At 43.5% G+C, this 13,574-nt stretch overlaps 1 protein-coding gene across 2 annotated transcripts in view; it reads left to right on the top strand.

The window, feature by feature from the left end:
* The window catches only part of snx29 (sorting nexin 29), a 140,619-nt gene that overhangs the window by 24,651 nt on the left and 102,394 nt on the right, over positions 1 to 13,574 (top strand). For both annotated transcript variants that reach the window (XM_034571144.1, XM_034571143.1), the window contains exon 14: positions 4,942 to 5,027. In XM_034571144.1, the coding sequence (XP_034427035.1) occupies positions 4,942 to 5,027 (86 nt within the window). The remainder of the gene's footprint in view (positions 1 to 4,941; positions 5,028 to 13,574) is intronic.

Genomic DNA, 13,574 nt, shown 5'->3' on the forward strand with positions numbered 1-13,574 from the left:
TTGGAAGTGTGACACAAGTGTGTGTGTGTGTGCCTGGAGTGTTTTTTTTTCTGAGAGGGTGAGCAGTAAATTGCACTCAGGAGCTTTATCCAGCTCCTGAGCTGTCTGTCTCTGCGGGCGTCTTTGTACCTCTCATTTCCCACTTCCAAACAAAACCGGAGTGCACCTGAAGAACAACCAATTTAGTTGTGTTTATTGCACATTAAGATGACTACCAAACACGAGGATAATACAGGAAGCGGTCAAAGGATACAAGAGAGAAAAATCACCCCAGGGCTTAAACTGAACATAAGTAATTACTCCGTGTAGTTAAAGTAGAAGCTCTCCTCCTGAGATACTGTTTTTGCTTATTTTTCAGAGAAGATAAGATCTTCCCTCCTCTCGCTCGCTCTAATAATCTCTCGCAGTATTGGCTTTGTACAAAGCACACTCACAAACTTCACAGTTGTCTCTGACTTTTCCTCTTTCACACAAAATATTTACACTTTCTTTATATCTCAAACGCACACCAGTTTCTTTCACCATTTTCCACTTTCAGTTTCTTTAAGTCTGTCTCACTCGCACACACACACACACATACGAACACAAAAGCACACATACTCTTCTATAAATCTTCTGTTTGTCTTTCTTCTTGTCGTCTCTCACATGGCAGACGATGAGACAGTTTTACAAACCAACATAGTTTACAGGCCATTTCTGTAAGCAGGCGTCTGTCCATTCAAACCAAGAACTAGGCCCTGGGAGTTGACTGCTAACCACTGCACTACCATGCAGGCCTTCTTCCTCCTTCTTTCCTATTCTTCTTTCTTCTTGTGCCACCTTCCTTCTTCTTCCCTCTTCTTTCATCTTCTTCCTTCTTCTTCCTCCTTCCTCGTCCTCTCCTCCTCCATTCTTCTTCTTCCTTTTTTTTCTTCTTCTTTCTTCATCTTCCCTCTTCTTTTTTTCTTCCTTCCTCTCCTTTCTTCTTTCTTCCTCCTTCCTCCTTCTTTCCTCTTCTTTCCTCTTCTTTCTTCATCTTTCTTCTTCTTCCCCCTTCTTCCTCCTCCTTCTTTGATATTTCTTTTTCTTCTTCTTCCTCATTCTTCCTGTTTCCTACTTCTTTTTCCTTCTTCTTTCTTTTCCTTCCTTCTCCTTTCTGATTTTTGCATCTCTCCTCTAATTTAGGTGTAAAAGAGGTATTATAGTAGTATATACTGTTTGTGTGTGCGAATGGGTGAATGTAGTTTGTACTGTAAAGCACTTTGAGTGGTTGATAATGAAAGAAAAGCAATAAATGAACGCAGTCCATTTACCTTTCTTCACCTCCGGCATGCTCATTTAAAACATTACTGCCCCTGAAGTTTCACAAGAGTCTAAACTGCATTCCAACATTCACAGGAAACGAAGCATCAAACATCTTAATGGACTGTTATCGATTTAAAATCATCAACAGAGAAACGGAACCACTTTCTTAATACAGTTTTGGGTTTGAGAAAATGTGAGTCTGAATATCGTTCGTCCACTGAACTGAATTTGAAATGATGGACTTGCTCGAGGCATTAAAGAAAATGATTGTAATCCAGAAATGTTGGAATGCTACGTGAGTATTTAAGCTAGTAGCATACAAATATTTGTCACAACCCCGTTAAGTTAGGGTCTTTAGACTGTGGGGCTTTTTCACTCTACTGACATTTTATCAAATAAAAACCATGAATGGATCAATCACATTACAGATCACTAGCCGCTCCAAACCCATTAGTTGCAGCCCTCTATGAAAGCGTCAAACCGAGAGGGTGAAATGACATGCATCAATCGTAACAGCCAATTCCTTTGGGCTTTAAATAGATTTATGATCCTTAATAAACAGAAGCATGGAGCAGTAGAAGGGGAAGAACATTCATCCTCCTGCAGATGCACCAACGTTGTTTAAAACTCAGAAATTCTACATTTGAATCGACATACGTTACGGTGGCTGAACCCTCTGTATGACCCGAGGCAAGCCGCTTCGAATCAGAGGTTGTATTTCACACCTACATCTTGTTTTGTTTTATCAGTCCGCTCTGAAATTGGTTTTGAAAACATTTGCAGCGCGCAGCTCAGGCTGCTGTGAGAGGAATGCTTACTCATAACCTGCAGGACACTTTGCTTATTTACATTGTCACGCTGACAGCTCCTATATCAGCTGACAGCCTCAAATTTCCCCTGAGAGGACTTATGTTGTGTTTGCTGTACACATTGTATTACAGGGTCATCATTTTTGTTTTCTCGTGCCACGAGATTGGCATCCTGAAAACACGCAAACCTCTTTGAACCTCCAGGCCATTAAGATACCTTTAATTTGAAGTCCACTTACGTTGTATTTATACATAAAAAAACAAAAACTAAGCTAAAATAGGCTTTAAAGCTCCATAGAGATGAAGGTAATGGCTACACATCATCATTTGAGCTGTGTTGTTATAAAAGTATTGATTAGTGCTTCTTTAATTATATCTGTAAAAATATGATGCGTATCTTTTTAAAGATAAAAGAAGACGCTTTCAGACATAAACTCCTGGAAAATTGCTCGGATCTTGTTGTCGGCGTCTTCTACATGTCCGACACCAATTATTCATCCGGAGATTTTTGTATTGTTCCAGTTTTCTTCACATTTTGAGACTGAATAGAAGTGAAGTGAGTTAAGTATTAATAAGCAGAAGCTCCACATTTTTCAAAAGAACATGTTAACCTGCAGCTTCAAGTATCAAGGCCAGTTCACTCACATTTTCTCTGTGAGTGCTGTAACAAAATATTCTCTCTCAGTAAAATGAGATTGTTTTGAGTATCGGTGCATCTTCCCAAGCTCCTCCACAAACACACACACACACACTTGGAGCAAGAGGCACATATTAGCTATAATTTGATCAGGCTGGGACGGCGTCGAGGCTCCGGGTGGCTCCGATAACAACAGCGTGGACGGCTCCTCGGAGAGCTTGTCGCTTTTGTGGATGGGGAATGAGGGCTGATAAGCGGGGCACCAAAAAAAAAAACAATATCCACCCATTGCGAATGAAGGGTTTGGCGGTGCGGCGGCGGAGCAAGACAAAGGCTGTTAAATTTAACTGCCGAGGGCATAAAGCCACACTCCAACTCTGATTGATTTCCTCCCCAAAGTCGATGATGTTTAAACGGCTCCGGCTTGTAAAGAGACGGCCTCTTTCTCTCACCAGGCTTCTTTATCTGTGTCTTTTGTTTCTGCATCTTCACACACACACACACGCTATGATTATAGCATCGCCGGACTGTATCTTTGACCCCACAACCTTCTACCCAGACTCCTGTCCTGATACATTTGGATTTACATTAACACATATATTTAAAATGCATATCTCTGAGATACCGACAACTGAAATCCATTTTCGGTCTCTCTTGCCAAAAAGATGTCAGAGTTCATGTTGTAGCATCTTTTAAAGTTATGTAGAACATTCTTGGATTGCGTGAATACATAAAATTCCTCCCAGCGGCTGAGTCTTATATAAGCGTTGTGCTGCAGATGCAGTTTATTGATGTGTTGTTGACACTGCACCTTATTACAGCTTCCCACCATCCCATATATTTATGTTATTTTGATTCTGTAAATTAACAAATCCACTTGACTTGAATGAGACTTTTTAATGTCTTTATCTACGTACCTTTGCTTTTGTCACCGTCTGGACTGAGTGGGTTTCGAACAAGATTTTATAAATGATATCGAGTACAGGAGGAGTTGGTCATGTTGGCTGGGCTGATACTTTCACTGCACATGGATTTTAATTTATAACCCAACATTTGTCTACTGGGCTGCATGAGGGAGAACATGCACGGAGCATCACTGTGAGACGATGGCTCGATGTTTTTCTTTCATACATGTGTGTAGACCTTCACTCCACGGCCGTATCCCTTTTGGTCCTCATTTTGCACCTGACTCAACCAACCTACTTGCTTGATGTGCAGGTCCACAGAGTGTTAGTGAGAATTAAAAGACGTGTGATTCAGCACCTCTGCGAACAACTTCGATCTGTGGTTATTTCCTTCTCTGCGTAGGTTTGAGGAGACGTGAATCTTCAGAGAAGCAGGATTCCAGTTTAATATACTACCCAGGCTGCCTGCTACCTGTTTGCTCACTGTTTGAATTCACATGCAAAGAGCAAATGATCTGTTTTTGCAGCTCATATATATATATATATCTATCATTGGTTGCCTGCGCCATAACCTATTTGATAAACATCAGTTTGTCACCCAAGCGCAATGAATCCTGGGATAGGTTGCGCCCAGAAGGAACCACCCGTTGGAGCCTTCGTTTCTCAGGGATGGAAGGACACATTTGTCGGCCACGTTCGAAAGAGTCTTTGAAATGGGACAGTCTAAGTTCTCTACTAATGTAGGAGCTGCTGTTTGGAGTTTGCATCAGCTGAAGACATTAGAGGAATACGTTTTCTACAATGAAGTTATTTTATACAAGAAGCAAGTGTTTGAACCTGTCATTTATCGCCCTTCTCGCCTTTAGGGCCTTCTCAGCTGCCATAGTTGCAGCGCTTGTGTTTCACAACAGGGTTTTAAACGCACCACCGTTTACATTTAAATTACACATTCTGAGCTGAGTTCAAAAAGTTCAAGATTTCAAGCTTATTTTTATTTTCATTGCTCTGGTGTCATGGAACAGAGTAAACAAACCTCCTGCTAATGGCTTGTCAGAGTCATTGGACAGAAACGTCATATCTCTCCTGCTTGTGTCTTTATTGTGACCTCCACAGTCAGCAGATGATTGTTTTGTGTAAATACACAGATCTGATCTGGTCTGTTATAAATTACTGTCGTGGTAGTTGACATTATATAAGGCTAAATTGCTTGCATACCACTGTGTATTGTAGTTATAGCCTCTTCATTTTTATTCGTCCCTGGTTATAAGCTGTGTGTGTGTGTGCATCTATTTGTCTATTTGTGCAGGGAGAATGAGGTCCTGAAGGTCCAGTTGAAGAAGTATGTGGGGGCGGTACAGATGCTGAAGAGAGAGGGGAACCAGGGCAACGACGGTAAACCACACACACACACACACCCACAAACCATTATGACCTAAGATTAGATTGCATATCTGTGTCCCAGTACGTCTATTTTGCTCACAAACAGAAATGCTTATAGAGGCACACACAGAAAAAAAAAGAAGGTCATCAGTTTGCCCCGGATCCCAGATCAGGTCATTTCTCACGGGGCTCCGATGACTAACCTCCTTCTTTTAATGCTGTCAAACTGAGTGAGCCTCTCTCTCAACCTCCGTCTCTCACTCTGGCTTATCCTCTTCTTTTAGTTTTCGGCCAGGCTCGATAACTTTGACTTTGGCTTTTTCCTGTTGCCGGGGGACGCGAGCGGTGCTCTGTTTAAAGACCGGCGAGATAAGCCCCCCCTGCTGTATCAGAGGCAAATAAAATGAACATGGCAGATTATGGAGGCCCACATAATGGCTAATTGCATTTTGGGGGTATAGAAGGGGAGGGCTGTTATCTGTGACGGCCCCAAGGCTTTATGTGTTTGTGAGAGGTTTTTTGTTATGTTTTTGCGAGACGCGGAGGTAAAGAGACACGTAGAACTTTGTAATATCAGGTTAACAGTGCCTCAGGTTTTTATACTGACCATCAGAACAAACAGCTGTTCTTTGCAGCTTAGCTACGAGCCTTTTTTATCAAGCCGACTATTCCTTTTTAAAGAGAAGCACGGATTTGGTCGATTGCGATCTCTAATTTATTTTTAAATTCCTATGTATAACAAGGTGCGTGTCAAAATGTCGTCATTTCTGTCTGTTCTACAAACATGGCAGCACCAATACAACAAAGTTCACCGATGCACAATGCAAGTAGCAGACAAGTGTAACTGGTGGAGTCTGGCTTTGTCTGTGTTGTGATTTATGTGACAGAAAGGTCGGATCACGAGTGTCTTTGGAGGTGACCTCTGTTTATTCTGACAAACCAAGCCATATTCTGGTTGAAGCCTCCCAGCGCCATGTGTCACGATGCCCACATCCCTCAGTGGTAAAGACAAATTAATGATAAAGGAATGGTTATCATTGACGTCATTCCTTCATTAAACGCCTGATAAAACAGCTGAAAAGGAGCCACTTTCAGTGTACATCCATCCATTGTCTGCCTATGATGAATAAAAGGTCCATTTGGATTTTAACAAAGAGATTCCTGGGTGTTTATGGGGAAAAAGTATTCATTTTAGTTTAAAGTTCATCGCCATATTGCCCAACTCTGCTGGGATGAATGTTTACAACAGATTGTTAAGTTTAACATTTTGGCCGGCTCTTGTTTAAAACCTGAAAGATGCTGTGACGGCTCCTGTTTGTTGCTTTGTTCCCAAATCTCTGCACTTCCATCAGAGGGGGCTGTGTTAGTTTTAATGTTATGGATATTGCCAAATCTACAAAGATCTAAGCCGCGTGATGCTAAAATCTCCCTTTTTATAATGTAAATTCACTCACATCCACTCCTCAGATCGTCCGGGCTTTGCTTGAAGACACAAAACCTGGATCACACCAGTGACCAGGAAACCTTTTATGATGTCTTCTATGTAAAAGGTGCAGCGATTCAGAAGATTTCAACAGTCACATCATGTTGCCGAGAGCATTGACAACCCCCCCACTTGTTATCCGAGCACCCGACGTGTGCGACTTGGGTCTGCGGTGGCTTCATGTTTAAAACATTCTCCTCTCTGATCCCCGGCAATTACCGTGTTCAGCCTGTCAAACTCGGCCGCCTGGCCCGCTGACACCGGAGTGCACGGCGGGGAGGATCATTGAGGATGGGAGATGATTGCAGTGAGACACGCTGATTCCCTCGCTCGTGAAGACACCTACCATGTATTATCAGGAACTAGCCATCCCCCAGCTCACCTCCGTGGTCTTGACGAACGTGTTCTAGTGCGTCATTTCTTGAATTTGTGGCTTGATCTTGTTTTTGTTTTTTTTTCCTCCTCACCACCACCGCTCATTAGCTCTCTCGCCGATGTTGACATTTCATTTTTCCATCATTTGTACACATTCCCTCTCCTGTCTCATCCCTCCTTCTTCCCTCTTGTCATTCCCTCTCCTCCCGTCCCCGTTCCCCTCATCCCGACAGGCGTAGTAATTCCCTCTCCACAGCGGCGTCTAAATGATTTCATCCTCCCTCGCCTCTGTCTTCTGCTAATGATGTGCCTCGTTCCATCATACTTTGATGTTGAATCCCACAGTGTGCTGGTGGAGATGTGTGAGTGTAGAGGAGCAGAGGAGGAGGAATGATGAGGGAGCAGTTTAGAGGGAGCGGGGGAAAAAAAGGGGAAGAAAAAGACTAGTATGAATTGATACACAAGTTTCCCGGTTTCATGTGCTGTCAGCGTGCTTCCCCGTGATCAGTGCGCTGCCTTCTCCGAAACCTCTCGGGTCTAATGACGGCGCTGCAGACCTGATCTCTCCAGCGCTCCTCAGGCTCCGCCAGCCCCACTGACGTGCCTCGAAAGAAGCTTCTCCTTTCCCCGTGTTTCAGCGCTAATTACCGCTTCCCGCGAGATGCCTTCTATCTGTGTTTTGTTTCGGGGATTTCCCCCTTTTCTACTTATACTTGCAAATGAGAGAATGGTATGTTTGTGTCGCTCTGCGATTTCTGTACGAATGTGTATCATCCTTCATGTTACACGCTTGAATCCAATTTGAAAATCTGCATACGTTGGCCATAGTAGAAGACAGGAAGTACATATACTTTACATGTCACATTAGCATAGCTCCAATGGGTGTAACGTCAAAGTGAGATGAATGTGTAAGTGCTAGGTGTTTGTACGTATGTGTGTGCCTGTTTGTACGTGGGTTTGTCATTAAGAGAAGCCATTAGTTGATCCCCCCCCAGAGGGGTTGTCGTGTGACACAAGCAGTCGTGTGCACTGTAAGGCACAGCCACATGAAGAGAAACCTCAGGAGAGAGAGAGTGACTCATGGAAAACACAGTTCCCATGAGTCTGAATGTCCCTTGAAGATCAGTCCATATGTAATAAGACTGCACATGTGGCCTTGAAAGATCATACACTACTTTTTTTTTTTTAATTACTGTAACTATGAAAGTTTCCCTTTTCTCCTGCTTTTTATGTTCGTACTGATGCTAGCAAGCGGCCTGCAGGAAATCAAGTCTCCATAGTGCAATCTGACATTGATGTGCAGGTTTTGTTAGTACCCTTCTCCATCACTTTAGCCCAGCTCTTTGAATCCTTCTCTGTTTGGGACGTCTCAAGCAATAACGCATTAACAGAAAACACGACTGCAAAGGCCACAACAGGAAAACAAAAGCCACATAACGGAAACACAACATCAACGGAAGTGAGCGACGACAGGTGTTGACAATGAACAGTTAAACCAGTCGCCCCTTAAGATTTGATGCTCGTCTATTTGAGGTGTTACGCTTCAGGTGCGTTCTTATTTTGGGTTCTCCAAGCACCTGTGACAGGGGGCGAACACGAGCTGTCACCTGCCCTTTGTCAGCTCCGCCATGGAGGTTATGTTTTCATGACTGTCTTGTTTGTTTGTCTGCCAGATTGTGCAAAAACTACTGAACGGATTTCCACAAAACGTGGAACAGAGGGTGTGGTACTGGTCAGGGAAGAATCCTTCAAATTTTCGGGGGCAGATCGCGATCAGGGGGCAAATCCAGGAATCTTCTTTTCTGTCTTTAACCTTGCGAGATAGGGTCTTTATTAACATTTATACTGTTTTCAGAGGGAATAATTCATGGATCTTTGAGTGTGTGAAATGTGGTGCAGGTGGATAGAAATGAAGTGGACTGTTGGGCCTTGGTGGAGGTATGTATTTGTATTTTATGTAAAATCCCACACGCCTTTAGCATCTTGACGTACGTCCACTCTCCAGAAGAAGCGTATTCGCTCCATATTCGCCCCTCGGTCTGACATATTGTGATTTCTTTATTCCCCACTGCTATTATTTTTGATGGCGTAGCTGCATCAAATGTGTGCTCCAAGCGTTATTGAACAACATGCTGGATGTAGCAGGTCACTGGGAAATAAGAACGTGTCAGGAATCTATTCACACGAGTGAGGAGAGTGTGAGGAACAGAAAGGTTCAAGGACAGAGGGACTTGAGACAAAGTGCTGTTGTCTGTAGTCCACTGCTGCAATGATAGAAGGTCAGGGTTTGTAATAAGGGCGTTGACTGGATGAAAAAACATTTGTTGCATCCTCAGAGGAGGCTCTTTGTCTCTCAGGTGATGATGTGTCTAGGCCTCTCATCCTCCCAGGAGGTGGTTTTAATGGCCGGCTGGTTGAGCGGCTGGTGTGTGACTGACTGCTTCACCAGGGGGGATTGATTCCCCGGGGGGACGGTCACCGAACCTGAGGAAGCAGGGTTTCACCTCATCTCTCTCAGATGGCTGATTGCTGCATGCGGTCGGCTGAAATTGGCCTGCAGTGCTATATAAAAAAAAAAAGATTGGCCTGCCAGTGCCTGGATAGGGATCAGAGTTATTAACCTGTTAAGTGCTGGCTGGGCACGTCGAGGACACTCGAACAGATCGATAACAGGTCAGAGGGCATTTAGGCTGGCGAGATGGAATTCCCTCTCTTTCATTTCCTTGTCAAGAGCTTTGTGATATCTCCATTTCCTCTCACTTTTATCTACGCACTCCATTATTCTTTTCTATTAATACTCTTGTTGAAATGGAAAAAATGGAAAAAAAAGAGCTACCTGAAAATGTAAAAGGAAATTTTAAATGATTTTTAGATGATGTTTGTTTCAACCACAGACTGTTTATAAAGATGGTCGACATGACAGCTCCCCAAACTGATGTTTGTTCAAGTGTCATTTTTTCCGATGAGTTTGGTTTTAATCAGTTATTTGATGCAATGACAAGGTGAAATGTCATGATTGACAGCTCATGATTGGTCGAGTGCGTGTATTGACGGGACCTCGCTCTTTCCACCGGTGGCTTACTCTAAATGCGCAAGATGGCTACGTTTGAACGCGTATATTTCGGCTTAATTTCTGTATAGTGGGAGGAAGTAAAGACGCGTCGTCCATCTTTATATAAAGTCCATGGTTTCACCTATTCCTTTTCCTGCCAGCTCCTTTTGTTTTACTTGACTTCATGACTATGTTTTCGTAGCCAGCTCCCCGTCGGGCTGCCCATGAAACGCATTTCTTTTCATGTAGTCTCTGTATTTCTGTTCCCTCAATCTTTTGCCCCAGTTTTCATTATTTATACTTGTACGTGTAAATACACTTGGTCTAAATCCCACACCTGCGTTTTCCCCCCACCAGGATCAGTTGCAGCCCAGCGCTTTGATTCATTCTGCTTTCTGCCTGTCACCGCATACGTGTTTAATTCGTCCATAAATAAACTCACCGCAGACAGCAGCTTATTCATCTCCAATAAGGAAATGGATTACATGGCCGTTTAAAACCCAATAAGCTTCCCTTGGTCTGATTTGGTCTCTGCTGCTTCCTCCGACACCCAGTGGCCTGTAATGAGTGAATGAGAAGCATTTGTCACTGCTGCCTGCCCTAATAGGAGAGTGTAACTTATTCATTACACGCATAGATCTGCGTTTATTGTCCCTCTGCGTGCTCCGCTTTCCCCTTGTATGGCCTCAGGGAGGTCAGGCATCTAAGTGTCAGGTGTGTGTGTGTGTGTGTGTGTGTGTGTGTGTGTGTGTGCGGGGCCCAGGTATTACTCATGTTTACAGGTTTACTGTTTACACAGTCACACAATGGGGACTTGTCTTCCTAATGGGGACAAAAATCGAGTCCCCAAAATATAAATGATTACATTTTAGGGCAAAGACATGTTTTAGGGTTAGGGTTAAGTTAGGGTTATGTAAGTAATATCTATATGGTTATGGTTAGATTAAGTCTCCAGGAAATCTATGCAAGTCAATGCAATGTCCTTTGAAGTAAAGGAGACACAGCTGTGTGCATGTCTGTGTGTAGGCGTGCAAGCCTGAATATGCAAGTTTGTATGTTATTGAAATTTGAGGTGTGTGTAGTTATATATTGTTTTCTGGTGCTTAACTGTTAAGTGTGTGTGTGTGTGTGTGTGTGTGTGTGTGTGTGTGTGTGTGTGTGTGTGTGTGTGTGTGTGTGTGTGTGTGTGTGTGTGTGTGTGTGTGTGTGTGTGTGTTATTATGAAGGTGGGTTTGTCATTAATTGGTAACAAATGAGTAGCTGAGTGTCTTTGGGGGTTAATATGAGAAAAGCAGGTCATGCTGGTCATTATTAAACAAATGTGTGTAGGTTTGTGCTTTGTCAGGGCAACTGTTCCAAACTGTGCACGTTCATACAGTGTAGTTGTGGTAATTGCCTCATGTCCCCTTGAGTGAGAATATGAAACTCTGTGTGTGTGTGAGACCTAAATTAAACTGTGCATTTGCGACCGTAGGTGGGTAAGAAAGTGTTGTAACTAGTGTGTAAGTGGTTTATGTTGAAAAGTTATTTACATCCCAGTAGGCCGACTGTAAAAGAGCAAATGATGAGTCACTCTCTATGTGATTTGAGCTTAATTGTGCCCACACACTCGTTTAGCTGCGGCCCCTGATGATAACAGCAGAAGCTGGGAAACCACTCACCTTGTTTAGCCTATCAGGTCTTAATCCAACAGATTGGTCATGTTTACCAGCTCAAAGGTGTGAGCGACCTTAATTTATTCAGCGCGGGGTGGTCTGTTTGTGTGGATACGTGACAATTAATCCCACAGCCACTGTTTTTCTTTTCCTGGCACAAAAAAGGGTGATATTGCATATTGTTTGTCACAGGTGGGTCCAGGTGGCCAACCTCTGAGTGTAGTGTGCGTGTGTGGATTTATGCACCCGGGGGGCGTCATATCTCACAGGCGCCTCCGTGCGGGCGCTGCAGGGGTGTGTAACAGATTTCATCACCTGGACCGATCAGTGTTAATGAACATTTTAATCATCTCGCTGAATGCCAGATCCTGCTGAGCCTCTTCACATATACCTATCCCAGAGACAAATATGGAAAATCTCCGCCGAGGATGGAAAGCACTCCAGCGGGGTGTAGATTCCCATCTGATGCATATTTTTGGCTCTCGGGCAAACCAAACCTCGGCATTTGCTTGAGTTATTGCCATTTTGTTGCAATATTTAATAACCCAAGTTTGGTTGTCTCCGTTGTTAGCTGTTAAAGAAAGGTCACACATTAGAAGGATAAATAAAGAAGCTTTTGATGTATAACAGTGCAATCTAACCCAGTATTTTTTACTCTCTGCCACTAAATCAGTGTTTATTTAATCATGACACCTCTTCACAAGGTTTGCTTTTATTCTGCCTCGCCAGTGGCCTGGAGGAATAATGTTTTTGGAGACATTCTGTTTTAGGGTTGTCTTTTCGTACCAATCTGGCACATAGTGGTGACGTGACACCTAACACCGTCCATCAGTGACACAGAAAATATCCTACATTGATAGTGAATTCATGAAAAAGGATGGATTTATTTAACCACGATTAATTGACTACTCTCAATCATTAATTTGTTTAGTGCACTGTTTTGTCTTGCAGTTACAGCCCCCCCGCCACTAGAGTGTGCTGAAGCAGCCTTAGCACTCCTATTTTCAGCATCCCTCACTCTGACCTCACAAATTCTTTTTTTAACCTTGTGAACATGTTTTCTGAAGAACGTCATGAGAGAATTATATATTAAATTTGGCAAAAATGTTCACTTCGACATACAGATTTAATGATTGGATTTGGGTGGCCTAAGGTCTTGGTCACGGTAGCATCATAAAACTTAGCCCATTGAACATGACGTCTCAAGTCTACCTTTCTGGAATTTCTTCAATTATTGCCCAGTTTTCCTTTGGACTCAAAGATTAACTGATTAGATTTCAGTGGGCATAAGTCAATTCCTCACTGTGAGGCATGAGTCTGGATAAAAAACTGTATGTCGACTGAAACTGAGCCTTGAGAGCTACAGAGGGATTTTCCAGCTGTAAGGCGATTGAGGCATTGTGAGCAAGATCTGAGAAGAACATCTCAATTTAAGGAGGGTGGTTCTAATACTAGTGTTGATTCAATACGTGTGAAGCTTTGTAATCGTCTCTGAGCCTGGTCTAAGTAAAAAGAGAGCAGCTATGTGTCTAAAAAGAGGGGCAGACGGAGGGAGCAGGAAGCCTTCAGGTGATGCATCGAGAGATTCTTCACCTCGTCTTGCCTCAGGGTGTTTTTGAAATCAATATCAATACTGTACTCACACACTACTCGTGCCTCCAGGCTGTTACTGTACCTGGGTGCCAGTTGCCACCCTGCAACCTCACAAGTTTATATGTGAGTGTGAGACTGGATGTGTTTGCTCACCACCTCTGAAACTAGCTTCCTCAAACACATCTCCTCTGACGCCCCATCTGTCTTCCGACCCCAGTAAGGGAGCGATTACATGTGGTGCCTGCTTGCCTCCCAGCCACTGTAGCGACTGGTGCTGTATTAGCCCGGCTAGCCAGTCATTTACTGCATGACTGCCTGCGCTGATGGTAACACAGACTTACTTCAGCATGCTGCCCAGCGAAGTGAGGGCCCAGCAGTGCGGGTCACGGGGAGCAGATGTC

Source organism: Hippoglossus hippoglossus, chromosome 19 (genome assembly GCF_009819705.1).
Source record: "Hippoglossus hippoglossus isolate fHipHip1 chromosome 19, fHipHip1.pri, whole genome shotgun sequence".
Lineage (NCBI taxonomy): Eukaryota > Metazoa > Chordata > Actinopteri > Pleuronectiformes > Pleuronectidae > Hippoglossus > Hippoglossus hippoglossus.